This window comes from Pseudophryne corroboree, chromosome 5 (genome assembly GCF_028390025.1).
Source record: "Pseudophryne corroboree isolate aPseCor3 chromosome 5, aPseCor3.hap2, whole genome shotgun sequence".
Lineage (NCBI taxonomy): Eukaryota > Metazoa > Chordata > Amphibia > Anura > Myobatrachidae > Pseudophryne > Pseudophryne corroboree.
In genome coordinates this window covers 635,017,362-635,034,387 of record NC_086448.1, presented here as the reverse complement: position 1 = coordinate 635,034,387, position 17,026 = coordinate 635,017,362, and the positions used below count along the sequence as shown (strand labels likewise).

Here is a 17,026-nt window from a genome sequence, read left to right as displayed (position 1 = left end):
GGGATGTGTAGTACCTCAACAATTGGACTGCCACAGATTGCCTACACCTGAGCTAGAAGCAAAGAGTATGGACATGTACAAGACTGAGGTGTCTATTTACTAAGCCTTGGAGAAAGATGAAGTGGACGGAGATAAAGTACTAGCCAACCAGTTCCTAACTTTTCAAACACTGATTGCCTGGTACTTTATCTCTCTCCATGGCTTAGTAAATAGACCCCTAAGTCCCTCTCCTCCATACCTCAACTACATACTACTAGCAATTGGTGACCCCATGATTAGGATGGGCAGACAGAAAGGATTTAAGTTACTGACTGAGTGGGGGCACAATGAAAACAAGGACAGGGCTGGGTGAGAACTCCCTGCTCATGAGAGATTACAGTGTACTGGGAAGAGATGAGGAGGGAGCACATTTCTCCCGAGCCTATTACTCCTGTATGAAGCATTGTGCACAATATAAGCAAACCTGGGGCCTTCTACTTGTCTCCACCTCTACCTGCTCTACTACATGAGTGGACCATTTCCAGCCGGGTCACACCTCTCTACTACACAAACCTGACCTCAAACAATGATGTGTCTTTGTTACTTATTTAATTTACATACATCTATCAGAGTCGTCGTGATTCAGAGAGCACAACATTAAGGACCTCAGGACTTGCTATCAAAACCTGCGGACTTTGGACTGAGTATAGCTAGACCATTTTTTCCAGCATATTTTGGTACTAAACTGAGCGCCAATACCTGTAAGATATTAAACATAGAATGTGATGGCAGATAAGAACCACTTGGCCCATCTAGTCTGCCCTTTTTTTTTTTTTTTTTTACCTCAAACCTTATTTGATCCTTATTTCTTTGTAAAGATATCCTTATGTGTATCCCATGCATGTTTAAATTGCTACCACCTCTGATGGGGAGGCTAGTCTACTTTCCACTACTCTTTCTGTGAAGTAATTAATCTCAAATTTCCCCTGAACCTACCTCCCTCTAGTTTCAGTGCATGTCTTCGTGCTTTAATACTTCTCTCCATTTGAAGAATGTTTCCCTCCTGGACTTTGTGAAAACCCTTGATATATATTTGAAAGTTTCTATCATGTCCCCCCCCCCCCCCCCCCCCTTCCCTTCTCTGCTTCAAACAATACAGACTGAGATTTTTTAGTCTTTGTACATGAAACCCATGAATGTCATATAAAGGTATGTCATAATGTTCAAATATACAGAAATATATCGGTCAAATGAATGATTATAAACACACGTGGCAGAAACAAACACAAAAAGATATATTGTGATCACATAATACCTATATGTATATGTGGAACTGAAGATATCTCAGCACTTACCAAAAAGCTGACAAAACTAGCTCCAAAACTCATCAATGGACTGTGATTCCTACAAAACACAACAAACAGGTGGGATTATTATACATATACAAAAATGAACAATAATGAAGATATGGCAAACTCAGAATATCTAAAAATATGCACTACGAATACATGCAACAAAACAAAGCGCTGCTATAGAACATAAAAATATACAAGTAGAATAAGATGAGAAAACAAACATATTTGTGGAATACCAGAAACTCCACACCAAGGCAGTATATTTTCTCTTGTCATTAACATCTGTAATCAGGATGTCAGGGGGTAAGGACACTCTTGGACATCAACCTCATCCCCAGTAGCAAACAAAGGGGGTAACAAGGGAAGCTTGATTAATGGTTCTGGATGTCGTCATTTGTCTATTGAAGAGTCATTTAGTGATTGTACAACTCACATCTTCCAGCAATTAGGAGGCTATGGCATGATTAGGCACCTAGTTAGTGGACACCAAGGAGCACCCAGACACTTGTCTTTTACACCACTTGTGAACATCAGCAGTATACCAAAGGGACATATTTTACCATGTACAACAAGGGAAACATTCTACCTGCAACTGCACAAGAAGTATTAAAAAGTACAGGCCAAACTGTGTAAGATCTGTACTGTGGAGCAGCAAACTAGGGGTTCCAAGCTCACCATTCCGCTAGGAATTTCTACCTTCTGAAACACACATGTACTTTCCTAAGCAATAATAAGAATTTACTTACCGATAATTCTATTTCTCGTAGTCCGTAGTGGATGCTGGGGACTCCGTCAGGACCATGGGGAATAACGGCTCCGCAGGAGACAGGGCACAAAAGTAAAAGCTTTAGGATCAGGTGGTGTGCACTGGCTCCTCCCCCTATGACCCTCCTCCAAGCCTCAGTTAGGATACTGTGCCCGGACGAGCGTACACAATAAGGAAGGATTTTGAATCCCGGGTAAGACTCATACCAGCCACACCAATCACACTGTACAACCTGTGATCTGAACCCAGTTAACAGCATGATAACAGCGGAGCCTCTGAAAAGATGGCTCACAACAATAATAACCCGATTTTTGTAACAATAACTATGTACAAGTATTGCAGACAATCCGCACTTGGGATGGGCGCCCAGCATCCACTACGGACTACGAGAAATAGAATTATCGGTAAGTAAATTCTTATTTTCTCTGACGTCCTAAGTGGATGCTGGGGACTCCGTCAGGACCATGGGGATTATACCAAAGCTCCCAAACGGGCGGGAGAGTGCGGATGACTCTGCAGCACCGAGTGAGAGAACTCCAGGTCCTCCTCAGCCAGGGTGTGCCCCTGACCAAGTAGCAGCTCGGCAAATTTGTAAAGCCGAGACCCCTCGGGCAGCCGCCCAAGATGAGCCCACCTTCCTTGTGGAATGGGCATTTACATATTTTGGCTGTGGCAGGCCTGCCACAGAATGTGCAAGCTGAATTGTACTACACATCCAACTAGCAATCGTCTGCTTAGAAGCAAGAGCACCCAGTTTTTTGGGTGCATACAGGATAACAGCAAGTCAGTTTTCCTGACTCCAGCCGTCCTGGAAACCTATATTTTCAGGGCCCTGACAACATCTAGCAACTTGGAGTCCTCCAAGTCCCTAGTAGCCGCAGGTACCACAATAAGCTGGTTCAGGTGAAACGCTGACACCACCTTAGGGAGAAACTGGGGACGAGTCCGCAGCTCTGCCCTGTCCGAATGGACAATCAGATATGGGCTTTTGTGAGACAAAGCCGCCAATTCTGACACTCGCCTGGCCGAGGCCAGGGCCAACATCATGGTCACTTTCCATGTGAGATATTTCAAATCCACAGATTTGAGCGGTTTAAACCAATGTGATTTGAGGAATCCCAGAACTACGTTGAGATCCCACAGTGCCACTGGAGGCACAAAAGGGGGTTGTATATGCAGTACTCCCTTGACAAACTTCTGGACTTCAGGAACTGAAGCCAATTCTTTCTGGAAGAAAATCGACAGGGCCGAAATTTGAACCTTAATGGACCCCAATTTGAGGCCCATAGACACTCCTGTTTGCAGGAAATGCAGGAATCGACCGAGTTGAAATTTCTTCGTGGGGCCTTCCTGGCCTCACACCACGCAACATATTTTCGCCACATGTGGTGATAATGTTGTGCGGTCACCTCCTTCCTGGCTTTGACCAGGGTAGAAATGACCTCTTCCAGAATGCCTTTTTCCCTTAGGATCCGGCGTTCAACCGCCATGCCGTCAAACGCAGCCGCGGTAAGTCTTGGAACAGACATGGTACTTGCTGAAGCAAGTCCCTTCTTAGCGGCAGAGGCCATGAGTCCTCTGTGAGCATCTCTTGAAGTTCCGGGTACCAAGTCCTTCTTGGCCAATCCGGAGCCACGAGTATAGTTCTTACTCCTCTACGTCTTATAATTCTCAGTACCTTAGGTATGAGAAGCAGAGGAGGGAACACATACACCGACTGGTACACCCACGGTGTTACCAGAACGTCCACAGCTATTGCCTGAGGGTCTCTTAACCTGGCGCAATACCTGTCCAGTTTTTTGTTCAGGCGGGACGCCATCATGTCCACCTTTGGACTTTCCCAACGGTTCACAATCATGTGGAAGACTTCCCGATGAAGTCCCCACTCTCCCGGGTGGAGGTCGTGCTGAGGAAGTCTGCTTCCCAGTTGTCCACTCCCGGAATGAACACTGCTGACAGTGCTATCACATGATTTTCCGCCCAGCGAAGAATCCTTGCAGTTTCTGCCATTGCCCTCCTGCTTCTTGTGCCGCCCTGTCTGTTTACGTGGGCGACTGCCGTGATGTTGTCCCACTGGATCAATACCGGCTGACCTTGAAGCAGAGGTCTTGCTAAGCTTAGAGCATTGTAAATTGCTCTTAGCTCCAGTACATTTATGTGGAGAGAAGTCTCCAGACTTGATCACACTCCCTGGAAATTTTTTCCTTGTGTGACTGCTCCCCAGCCTTTCAGGCTGGCATCCGTGGTCACCAGGACCCAGTCCTGAATGCCGAATCTGTGGCCCTTTAGTAGATGAGCACTCTGCAGCCACCACAGAAGAGACACCCTTGTCCTTGGAGACAGGGTTATCCGCTGATGCATCTGAAGATGCGATCCGGACCATTTTTCCAGCAGATCCCACTGAAAAGTTCTTGCGTGAAATCTGCCGAATGGAATCGCTTCGTAAGAAGCCACCATTTTTCCCAGGACCCTTGTGCAATGATGCACTGACACTTTTCCTGGTTTTAGGAGGTTCCTGACTAGCTCGGATAACTCCCTGGCTTTCTCCTCCGGGAGAAACACCTTTTTCTGGACTGTGTCCAGAATCATCCCTAGGAACAGCAGACGTGTCGTCGGAGACAGCTGCGATTTTGGAATATTTAGAATCCACCCGTGCTGTCGTAGAACTACTTGAGATAGTGCAACTCCGACCTCCAACTGTTCTCTGGACCTTGCCCTTATCAGGAGATCGTCCAAGTAAGGGATAATTAAGACGCCTTTTCTTTGAAGAAGAATCATCATTTCGGCCATTACCTTGGTAAAGACCCGGGGTGCCGTGGACAATCCAAACGGCAGCGTCTGAAACTGATAGTGACAGTTTTGTACCACGAACCTGAGGTACCCTTGGTGAGAAGGGCAAATTGGGACATGGAGGTAAGCATCCTTGATGTCCAGGGACACCATATAGTCCCCTTCTTCCTGGTTCGCTATCACTGCTCTGAGTGACTCCATCTTGATTTGAACCTTTGTATGTAAGTGTTCAAATATTTCAGATTTAGAATAGGTCTCACCGAGCCGTCTGGCTTCAGTACCACAATATAGTGTGGAATAATACCCCTTTCCTTGTTGTAGGAGGGGTACTTTGATTATCACCTGCTGGGAATACAGCTTGTGAATTGTTTCCAATACTGCCTCCCTGTCGGAGGGAGACGTTGGTAAAGCAGACTTCAGGAACCTGCGAGGGGGAGACGTCTCGAATTTCCAATCTGTACCCCTGGGACACTACTTGTAGGATCCAGGGGTCCACTTGCGAGTGAGCCCACTGCGCGCTGAAACTCTTGAGACGACCCCCCACCGCACCTGAGTCCTGTACGGCCCCAGCGTCATGCTGAGGACTTGGCAAAAGCGGTGGAGGGCTTTTGTTCCTGGGAATGGGCTGCCTGCTGCAGTCTTCTTCCCTTTCCTCTATCCCTGGGCAGATATGACTGGCCTTTTGCCTGCTTGCCCTTATGGGGACGAAAGGACTGAGGCTGAAAAGACGGTGTCTTTTTCTGCTGAGATGTGACTTGGGGTAAAAAGGGTGGATTTTCCAGCTGTTGCCGTGGCCACCAGGTCCGATGGACCGACCCCAAATAACTCCTCCCCTTTATACGGCAATACTTCCATGTGCCGTTTGGAATCTGCATCACCTGACCACGGTCGTGTCCATAAACATCTTCTGGCAGATATGGACATCGCACTTACTCTTGATGCCAGAGTGCAAATATCCCTCTGTGCATCTCGCATATATAGAAATGCATCCTTTAAATGCTCTATAGTCAATAAAATACTGTCCCTGTCAAGGGTATCAATATTTTCAGTCAGGGAATCCGACCAAGCCACCCCAGCGCTGCACATCCAGGCTGAGGCGATCGCTGGTCGCAGTATAACACCAGTATGTGTGTATATACTTTTTAGGATATTTTCCAGCCTCCTATCAGCTGGCTCCTTGAGGGCGGCCGTATCTGGAGACGGTAACGCCACTTGTTTTGATAAGCGTGTGAGCGCCTTATCCACCCTAAGGGGTGTTTCCCAACGCGCCCTAACTTCTGGCGGGAAAGGGTATAACGCCAATAATTTTCTATCGGGGGAAACCCACGCATCATCACACACTTCATTTAATTTATCTGATTCAGGAAAAACTACAGGTAGTTTTTTCACACCCCACATAATACCCTCTTTTGTGGTACTTGTAGTATCAGAAATATGTAACACCTCCTTCATTGCCCTTAACATGTAACGTGTGGCCCAAATGGAAAATACGTTTGTTTCTTCACCGTCGACACTGGAGTCAGTGTCCGTGTCCGTGTCTACCGACTGAGGTAAATGGGCGTTTTAAAGCCCCTGACGGTGTTTGAGACGCCTGGTACTAATTGGTTTGCCGGCCGTCTCATGTCGTCAACCGACCTTGCAGCGTGTTGACATTATCACGTAATTCCCTAAATAAGCCATCCATTCCGGTGTCGACTCCCTAGAGAGTGACATCACCATTACAGGCAATTGCTCCGCCTCCTCACCAACATCGTCCTCATACATGTCGACACACACGTACCGACACACAGCACACACACAGGGAATGCTCTGATAGAGGACAGGACCCCACTAGCCCTTTGGGGAGACAGAGGGAGAGTTTGCCAGCACACACCAAAACGCTATATTATACAGGGACAACCTTATATAAGTGTTTTCCCTTATAGCATCTTAATATATAATAATATCGCCAAATAAGTGCCCCCCCTCTCTGTTTTAACCCTGTTTCTGTAGTGCAGTGCAGGGGAGAGCCTGGGAGCCTTCCTAGCAGCGGAGCTGTGTAGGAAAATGGCGCTGTGTGCTGAGGAGAATAGGCCCCGCCCCCTTTTCGGCGGGCTTCTTCTCCCGTTTTTCTGACAACCTGGCAGGGGTTAAATACATCCATATAGCCCCAGGGGCTATATGTGATGTATTTTTAGCCAGCATAGGTACTTTCATTGCTGCCCAGGGCGCCCCCCCAAGCGCCCTGCACCCTCAGTGACCGTTGGTGTGAAGTGTGCTGAGAGCAATGGCGCACAGCTGCAGTGCTGTGCGCTACCTCATGAAGACTGAGAAGTCTTCAGCCGCCGATTTCTGGACCTCTTCTCTCTTCAGCATCTGCAAGGGGGTCGGCGGCGCGGCTCCGGTGACCCATCCAGGCTGTACCTGTGATCGTCCCTCTGGAGCTAGTGTCCAGTAGCCTAAGAAGCCAATCCATCCTGCACGCAGGTGAGTTCACTTCTTCTCCCCTAAGTCCCTCGTTGCAGTGAGCCTGTTGCCAGCAGGACTCACTGAAAATAAAAAACCTAACAAAACTTTTACTCTAAGCAGCTCTTTAGGAGAGCCACCTAGATTGCACCCTTCTCGGCCGGGCACAAAAACCTAACTGAGGCTTGGAGGAGGGTCATAGGGGGAGGAGCCAGTGCACACCACCTGATCCTAAAGCTTTTACTTTTGTGCCCTGTCTCCTGCGGAGCCGCTATTCCCCATGGTCCTGACGGAGTCCCCAGCATCCACTTAGGACGTCAGAGAAATAGGCTTTACTAAATCTTTCAGGGGTCAGAAGCATACAGTAAATCACTCTCACTATGGACATAGTCCCACCTACACAAAACATGTAAATCTGAAAGTAGCACAGCAGAAGTGGATGGTGTAAAGCTGCTGTGATGTAGTGTCATTTACCACAGTGTTATAGGTGTATTATGAGTTAACACACAACCAAATTAGGACCTGTGGTTGAAAAATCACCTTAAAGAAATGAGACAGCTAAGGGTAACATGACAGATACAGGCTAGGCCCAGTCAAGAGCAACAGTACAAACGGCACAACTTGCTGCTGTACCTTGTCATGAGTAGTGGCAGCTGACAATACAGCGATAAAACGAGAATGTGCTGTCGCAGAGGTCACAGAACACAAACTCTGGAAAAGCACTGCTTGCTAGAACCAATCTTAGTTTATGCTGCATCAGGAACCAGGATGTAAAAAACAGTCAATAGTTTCATAGGATCATATGCTCCCTCTTGTGTTCTACCAATTTGGTTCTGCGCATCCTTGTATCTGGCCTTCATACTCCTCCAAGGGATAAAGCATATCTTATTCAAGCCTATGCTAACATGCTTTCTACTCTGGGGTTAAATGAGGGGAGTGCCTATGTGACACTGTAGGGTCCTAAATTGCCGACAACTATTCACTGACTGGCTGATTTGGGTAACCGTACATAACGCAGAATTACAGTTTAAGCAGTGCTGCTAGTATTGCAGATCTTTATTGATAAAAAACAACGTTAGTCATCATTACAGTTAACAATATGATTTGGTGGTGATGAATTGCTTAGGCTCTAATCATTAATGATGTACTCTTGGCAATGAATGAAACACAACATTAGCGACAGCATTGTAGCACCCAATGGTGTAAGACTGTAATGGATATATGATATAACTTCTGCCTTACACACGTCTCAGTAAGGAGGATCCACAACTGTATCCAGATAGAAAAATTCCTGCACAGGCATAATACAGGTATTTGAAATATGTAAATTCCTGTTTCTTTACGTAAGTGCTCTTTAACCCAAATGCTTAGCTCACTTTTCTGTAGTCTATTAATACCTAATGTTTATACATTATTATATGTTTTTTTTTATATGGAAATATAAAGTATTCAGAGTCTCACTGGGAAATATTATTATGCTCAGCTCTGGGAGGACCAATTTGTAAAAAGACATTAATATCAGAAAAGACTACCGGGGGAAATTTAATAAGAATCATTTTTGGGTGATCTAACAAATTGTAATTAATGGCGCTCCAAATCCCATAGACAACCAGGAATAAAAGGGACAGATTATAGTTATATAAATACATAAAATTGCCCAGAGTGCAGCCACTAAAAAGACCATACTACAGGTGTGGATTCTGCTGGGAATGCCTCCTTTCAGTCTCTTCAAGGAAAAACTAGTTTCTTGTTTAGGATGGATTGGCTGGAGGCTCAATGGCGAAATAATCTAGGGTTACCGCATTTTTTTTTACATTTGGGAAAGTTACATACTGTAGCTATTATTCTCCCATTGCAGACGTAATGGCTGCTTTTTCAATGCTTTTCTTCCACTTTGTGGTATTTGCTGTGACTGGTTGATAATGACATTATGCTCCTTTGAGATTTATTTTGAGATAGAAGGATCTTGAAATATGTTCACTAAACAACGTAAAACTCTGCCCCGACATAAACCGACTGCTGAGGACTGTCCCAGTTTTGCTGGAGAGGCATCTGTACACTAAATGTAAGGCTGCACACAACGAAAGATGCCCAAGTGTGCAGGTGGATCGCTTCCCACACATAAACAAGGCTGTATAATAAGCACAATGATAAGAATCATAGAACCCAGCACTGCGGTAAGGGGAGGCTCTGGAACTCCCATAGTATTTGTGCTGCAGCTGCCACTAACCATGTCTATGTACATCCATCTTAAGGACGAAGCCAACATAAGGGCCCAAAATCACATTTTAAAAAGGCAGCTCCTTTGATAGAAATTGGCACATCATTATTGATATATTCCTCACACTATAAAATAGAAAGATTACATCGAACTCCATTAAGACCATGAACATATCAGCCACAAAAACTTACCTAATGACCCAGACTAGTGCAGGAAGAAACTTTTACAGACCACACTGGCTACACTATGAAAACACAACAAGCCCCAAACCATGTTTGATCAACCAAAATCCCACAATCCCGCGTTCAAGCACAAGGCATAAGACAATATTGTGAATCACCTCAGGAAATTATCTAGTATTCTTTCATCTAAAAATGACGAAGGTCATACGCACTTTGTTCACCATCTTCACAGGAAAGGTTTTTTACATTGTCTAAAATGCTTTAGAAGCCTATTGTACATTGATTTATGCTCTGAAGTCATTATTAAACATAGACTGCGGGAGCAGTGAAATAAAGGATGAGTCACTGTACAGGCTGTGCGCCAGCAGCTCACAAATTGCCCAGAATGAGCTATATTTACTAATCCTCTACCCACTACTTGAAATAACATAGAAAATATATTTTGTGGTACATTTCAGAAAAAAAACCTCGAGTATGCATTCAGAAAAAGCTATTAAGTACTTGAATCACTTCCTTGCACATTAAAGATTCCATTACTGCTCTTCTCCGTCATTGTCGGGGATAAGTAAAAACCCTTGCCACGCAATAAAAGGACAAATTCCAAATCAATATGAATACCTATGTTAATATCATTACAGATCATACGCAAGGCCAGAAAAGTCTTGAGTGTTGGGTGCCGCAGAGTCTTGCAAAAGTCAATGTTTTGTCCTTTTCCAGGATATGATTAAGGACACTGCAGGTAACTAGAATAACACTGAGGTCATTACAATAGTATATATATATATATATATATATATATATATATATATATATATATATATATACACACACATACACACACACATATATATATACACACACATATGTACAGATGTGTCCTCATACAATATTGCTGCAGTGGTGCCAAAGATGCGTTCTCGGAGTGACCGGTCCTGTGCGATTCCTCTTTTTCATGCAAATGTGCATTGCAGTCACAATGTGATGCATCAAAACCACTTTATTAGATAGCACAGATTACTTTGAAATGCAACACTTGTACATCTTGTTTCATGGCTCTTTCGTATACAAGGTGTAGCTATTAAATAAAAAGACTAAAGCTATAATTTATGGTTAATTATATTGAGTACATTTTAACTCTGTTCCCCCGTCTATGTAGTCCCTTCTGCATCCACACACTGCTGCATTCTTACTTTCCATTGGTTAAAGCCTTGCTGTAGCTTTGTATCTGTCAGCTGTCTAAACAGCTCAGTAATTTTCTTCTTTACCTCAGTAACTGATGCAAAATGGGTTCACTTGGGTTCAGATTTGACTTTAGGGAAAAGAAAGAAGTCACACAGCGCTAGATCTGGCAAGAATGGAGGGTGTTCTAGCACTGCAATCTGTTTCTTGGCCAAAACCTTCTTCACGTAGAGAGCTGTGTGGGCTGGTGCATTATCCTGATGGAGGTTGAAACCATTTTTCCATAACTCTGGCCTCTTACTGATTCTTTCCCGCAACAATGCTAACATTTTTGTAGTAACTGATTGATAGTAAGTTGATTCACTCTTGCACCTTCTGGTACAGAGTCTTCCAAACTAACATCTTTGATTAAAAAATAAAAATTTAAATGGCTTGGAATTTGATTTGCTTTGTGTTTTTTCTACATCCTTGGTGAGAATGGTGTTTTCCAGTGTATGAACTGGTGTTTTGTCTCAGGACCATACTGGAAGACTCATGTTTCTTCACAGTCAGAAGCCTTGGAACCATCTTAGCACAAAAAAACTTTGTCATGTTAAGATCTTGTTAAGATCTTGATGCAAAACTTGCCTAACCGTTTCTTTGTCGATGTTCACAATCTTCATCATCTTCATGAGTGTACCACTTTGTACTACTCAAACACACATGTATGTCACAATCTGCTGTCTAAAGCTAGGTACACATTAGACAACTTGCAAATGATGTGTCAGGTGATCACATGACCGCCGACATCAGCACCACCGGTATGCCGAACACATCCCCTAGTTACACTATTGGGGTCATTCAGACTCGTTCGCACACAGCGGTTCTTCACTGCGGTGCAAACGGGTCAGAACTGCGCATTGGGCACACGCGCCGTTGCCCGGCGAAACGGCGCACACAGCAAAAAAAGAAGACGCAGCACAGATTGCAAGAAGATTGACAGCGGAGAGGCGTTCCGGGGCGGATACTCACCGCTGGATGCAGATTTCGAGGAGTGGTCGTCTGAACGCAGGCGTGTCCAGGCAAACAGAGGGCGGGTGTCAGACGTCAAAGCTGGGAGGAACGTCGCTGGATCCGTCGCACAGGGTAAGTAGATCAAGCCTTACTCTTCAGCAGCACAAAACTTTTTTTTAGCTTAGCAGGGCTGCACAAGCGATCGCACCTCTGCTAAGCTAAAATACACTCCCCCATAGGCGTGGATTAGTTATTCGCACCAGCAGAAAAAAGTTGCTGGCTGAGATCAACTCGGAATGATCACCTATGTTTCAATTAAAAACCATTTTCTGCAAAAAAAAAGTGGCTGAACTAGCAGAGTTGAACAGGAGCTGGTGGCTCACTTGTGATGGGCCTCTTGCGCTGCATGGCGTATTCAGGCTAGATGTATGAGATCTGCACGGGCTCTTTAACACATGCACTAGAGGGAGGTTTCCTGCAATAGGTGCAATTTTATTATGTGACGCTATATTCTTTCATAACCGGTTAATTATTATTTTTTGTTCATATATTGATAATGAATAAAGGTTTACACATAAACTAAATTTTAAGTGTCCCGAATGTTCTTTCTGCAATGCCTAATTAAGAGCACAGTACTGCTTTGTCTTTCTTTAGGAAAAGGTTTAATGCGCATACACTAGTCCATTAGGTCACTGCAGCTGTTACCCTATGAATACATATGTGATATAACCTATTAAATTAGCACCTGAATATTGGCAGGTTTTTTCATTTATTGCCATTTAGCCTCACTCTGGGGCAGATGTACTAAGCCTTGGAGAGAGAAAGTTGAGAGAAATTGCCAGCCTGTAACATGGCATTTACCAGTTCATTGAAATTGCCCTATACCGTTTAATTGTAATTCTAGAAAATCAAGATAGTACGTGGGACCAACAATATCCTAGCTGCAGAGCTCTTATTTATGAGCTTTATTACATTACACTTAAAATAAACATCAAAATTGTGACTCAAATCACGTTCAGAGAAAATGGCGTCTTCCCCTTTATGCTGTAATGGCCATCAGGGGAAAGTTCAGCATATAGTTTAAATATATATTTGGATTTGCAAACAATTCCTCACAGAGAGTTCACTTCCCTATTCTATAGGTCACACAGATCAAACACAATCAACACTACAGAACTGCCATAGAGAACCAGCAGGGTTATGTGCCCGATTCAGACCTGATCTCTGCTGTGCGTTTTCTCACAGCGGGCGATGATTGAACTAATGTGCATGCATGTCACCAAACAGGCATCGCCTAACAGCGACAGGCTGGTGCGAAAATTTCAGTCACACAGCCATTCGCATGCTGACTGACAGGAAGAGGCCGTTTGTGGGTGGTAACTTACCATTTTCTGGGAGTGTCAGGGAAAACGCATGAGTTTCCAAGCATTTTCAGGAAGGATACCGCACACAGGGGCATATTCAACAAGAGTCCGGTCCATCCCGACATGCATTTGTTGGAATGGACCCAACAACCCCTATTCAAAGAGCGGCCAAATCCAACTGTCAGATATGGCCACTCCCGGTGTCCTGACCTGCTGCTGCTGTCAGCAGCATCAGAGGGAGCGGTCAGCGGCACCGGGGGGGGGGGGGGAGAGAGAGCCGGCAGCAGCGCGCCGGGGAGGGGGGAAGGGGGTAATGTCGTCTGCGGCACCGGGGGGGCGTTGGGTGGAGATGTCTGCGATGGTGGGGGGAGCAGCGGGGTGAGCAGCATAGGAGACGGAGCGGACAGGGGGGAGGAGAGGAAGACATGGGGAGGAGCAGTGGCTGCAGCAGCGTAACTGGAGGTTCACGGCAGCATACACCCGGCTCCACCTAGCTGAAGCCGCCGATCAGCGTGCATTACGACAAGTCGGGTTTCCCGACTGGTCGGAAAAAATGGGGCCGTAATGAGTAGGTCTGAACACCTTCCGACCTAAAACTGTCGGAAGCTGCCGTCTTTCAGACAAGACGGCAGCTTCCGACAGTTATTGAATATACCCCACAGTAGTAAAAACATTAGATGGTGAGTGAGGTGCGAACGGATTTACAGCTGTCCGCTGACTGAGGGATATTTGTAGTACGGCATACACATGCAATCACACACTTGCATGGGCAAATTTAAACTCGCCTTGGGTGGCGACTATCTGATCGCAGAACAGCAAAATTAGCAGCCCAGCGATCAGATCTGAACTAGGCCCTATATTAGCAATCAGGAGTACCACTGGTACACCTACAGTCTTATAGCGATCTCAAACACGCACATGCACAAAGCAAGCACTCGCCATCCAGTTATCATTACTTTTCATTATGCATACTCTGGTTTGTGTAAAACTTGTGACCACGTCTGCCAAAATATCTTATTCTTTATAATAAAGAGCCACTTTTATCATTATTATATACCGGTAGGATACAAAACACAGCTATTCAGGTTTGTTAGAAAACCAAAAAACCGAGTAGTTAGGCAAAACCATGATGCATTGCAGGGGGGCAGATGTAACATGTGCAGAGAGATTTATATTTGGGCTGGTTATATTGTTTCTGTGCAGGGTAAATACTGTCTGCATAATTTCTACACTATATCAATTAATGTTCTAAAGGAAACATTAAAGGAGTGCTGTTTACAAATATAAATTCGTTTAATAATAAGTATGGTGGAAAAGACCACCTAAAATAGTTGGTTTAAGAGTTAAAATCAAGAAACAGTGCAAATACAAATGCATAAACAATAATCACATTCACAATGAAGGATAAGTTAACTGAAAACGGCCTGTGCGCCAATTATAATTGATATTGCAGTCCACAATGGTGTATTATGCTGATGCCATCCGTACTGATAAGGGCATGTATAAGTGTCTTGACAGGTTTATTTGAAAAATCTGCTGATAATTATAGGCAATTGGATTTTGTTTGCTGTTTCTCACCCTTAGCATTTAAGTCCGTTCTCACCCATAATTGTAGATGCTGATTCCCGTCAATGACAGTTAGCGGAGGTGGCTCTCGGCAGCCGACAGCGGCTATATCGGATTATCCGGCAGAGAGAAACGTAGTTGCTGCGTATCACCTCAGCAAAACGGGGCTTTCCAAGCACAGCAGGGAGAGTATAGTAGCAGTGTGTCCAATTAATGGAAGTGGTGAGAAAGCGTCCCAATCCCTCAGTATCAGTAGCGGATGGTCCGTAAGAATCTCCAGCAGTGGACTAGTAGCAATGGTGACCCTCTACGCGTTTCTCCGCCCACAACACCGGCGGTTTCTTCAGGAAGTGTGAAATACCTATTTGGCAGGTGTGCATGTATTTAAATGGACAGCAACCAATCAGCTTTAGAGTCTCTTTGTTCACACCTGAAGGTGTAATTGGGTTTCACACTATATTGGGTCATTTGCACATGTTTCATTCACTAGTTTTAATCAGGTGTATAGATTACATAGATTACAAATAAAGATACAGAATAAAAAAGAAAAAAGGATAAAAACAAACATATTATGTTGCCGCTGTCGGTGAGAAAGGTGCTGAATATAGAGATATAAGTGGTCTCATAAACAAAAAAAAAAAAAAATATATATATATATATATATATATATATATATATATATATATACATACATACATACATACATACATACATACATACATACACACACACACACATATACAGGTGCATGGAAGAACTTAATTCATGCAGATGAATTTAAACCACCTGCATTATAGTTTATAATAAATTTAGCATCAAATATGATGTATTTTTAATATTTGACCACCCTAAGTGTACCATGATTATATTGTCTTAGATGTAACATGATTATATTTTTATTTTCATTTTCATTTCATTCATAATCAGCATTATTTCATCATCATTACACCGAGAGCGGCAGTTTGCATAGGTACGGCATCCCAGAGAAGCTAATCTATATAGAGAACCAACTGCAGTCCTCCCGGCTGCAATAGCTCAATAGATAAGGACATGGACCGTGGCCAAAGGGTCACCGGTTCAAGATCAATAGTAGAGGAACAAATTTTCACTATTTATTTATTTATATATATATATATATATATATATATATATATATATATATATATAAATTTTATTTTATTTTTTTTCCTTATTTTTGTAAATAAATTGGATGTGTATTGTTCTATAGAGAAAGGAGTTTAAAACCTATATTCCATTAGTATAGTTATGCACAGCCCAAATGAAAACCAGGGCTACACAATCTAAAAAGAGAGAGGCAAACTATGAGAGAGAGAGAGAGAGAGAGAGAGAGAGAGAGAGAGAGAGAGAGAGAGAGAGAGAGAGAGAGAGAGAGAGAGAGAGAGAGAGAGAGAGAGACATTATTGTCAATAGATAATTTCTACACTGCAATTTAGATTTCAGTTTGAACACACCTCACCCAAATCTAACTCTCTGCACATGTTACATAGATTACAAATAAAGATACAGAATAAAAAAGAAAAAGGATAAAAACAAACATTATGTTGCCGCTGTCGGTGAGAAAGGTGCTGAATATAGAGATATAAGTGGTCTCATAAACAATATATATATATATATATATATATATATATATATATATACATATATACATACACACACATATACATACATACATACATATATATACACACACACACACACACACACACACACACACACACAGGTGCATGGAAGAACTTAATTCATGCAGATGGTAGGAGACAACCAAAGCGTTAATTTCCTTGCATATACAGTATCTGCAGTAGTGAGACTGGAACATATGGAAACTGCTGCAGGGAGCCTGGTTGCATGCTGTTACAGCCTCTGGAAGTACTGATCAGGAGCGCACAGAGTAACAAAGGTTAATTCCGCAGCTTTGTTAGGCGTAGGGCAGACACCACATTCAGTTAAATTGGTAAAAGCATGTTTCATCCACATCAAAACCAGTGAATGTTGCCTTTTACGCTAAATATTCCACACTTTTGGCCTTTATTCAGGTTTGTTAGCAAACCAAAAAAGCAAACAACTGAGCAAAATACACGTGCTCCTGTATATGGGGGTTTATTCAGGTTTTTATAGCAATTGGGCACCTGCAGTGCAGCATGGTTTTGCCCAATTGCTATAAAAAC

The 17,026-nt window shown here is 43.6% G+C and overlaps 1 protein-coding gene across 1 annotated transcript in view; it reads right to left on the bottom strand.

Moving 5' to 3' along the window:
• TTC39C (tetratricopeptide repeat domain 39C) overlaps positions 1–17,026 on the bottom strand; it is a 174,313-nt gene that overhangs the window by 97,111 nt on the left and 60,176 nt on the right. Inside the window, exon 2 of the mRNA XM_063923603.1 lies at positions 1,335–1,383. Coding sequence (XP_063779673.1) covers positions 1,335–1,383 — 49 coding nt within the window. The remainder of the gene's footprint in view (positions 1–1,334; positions 1,384–17,026) is intronic.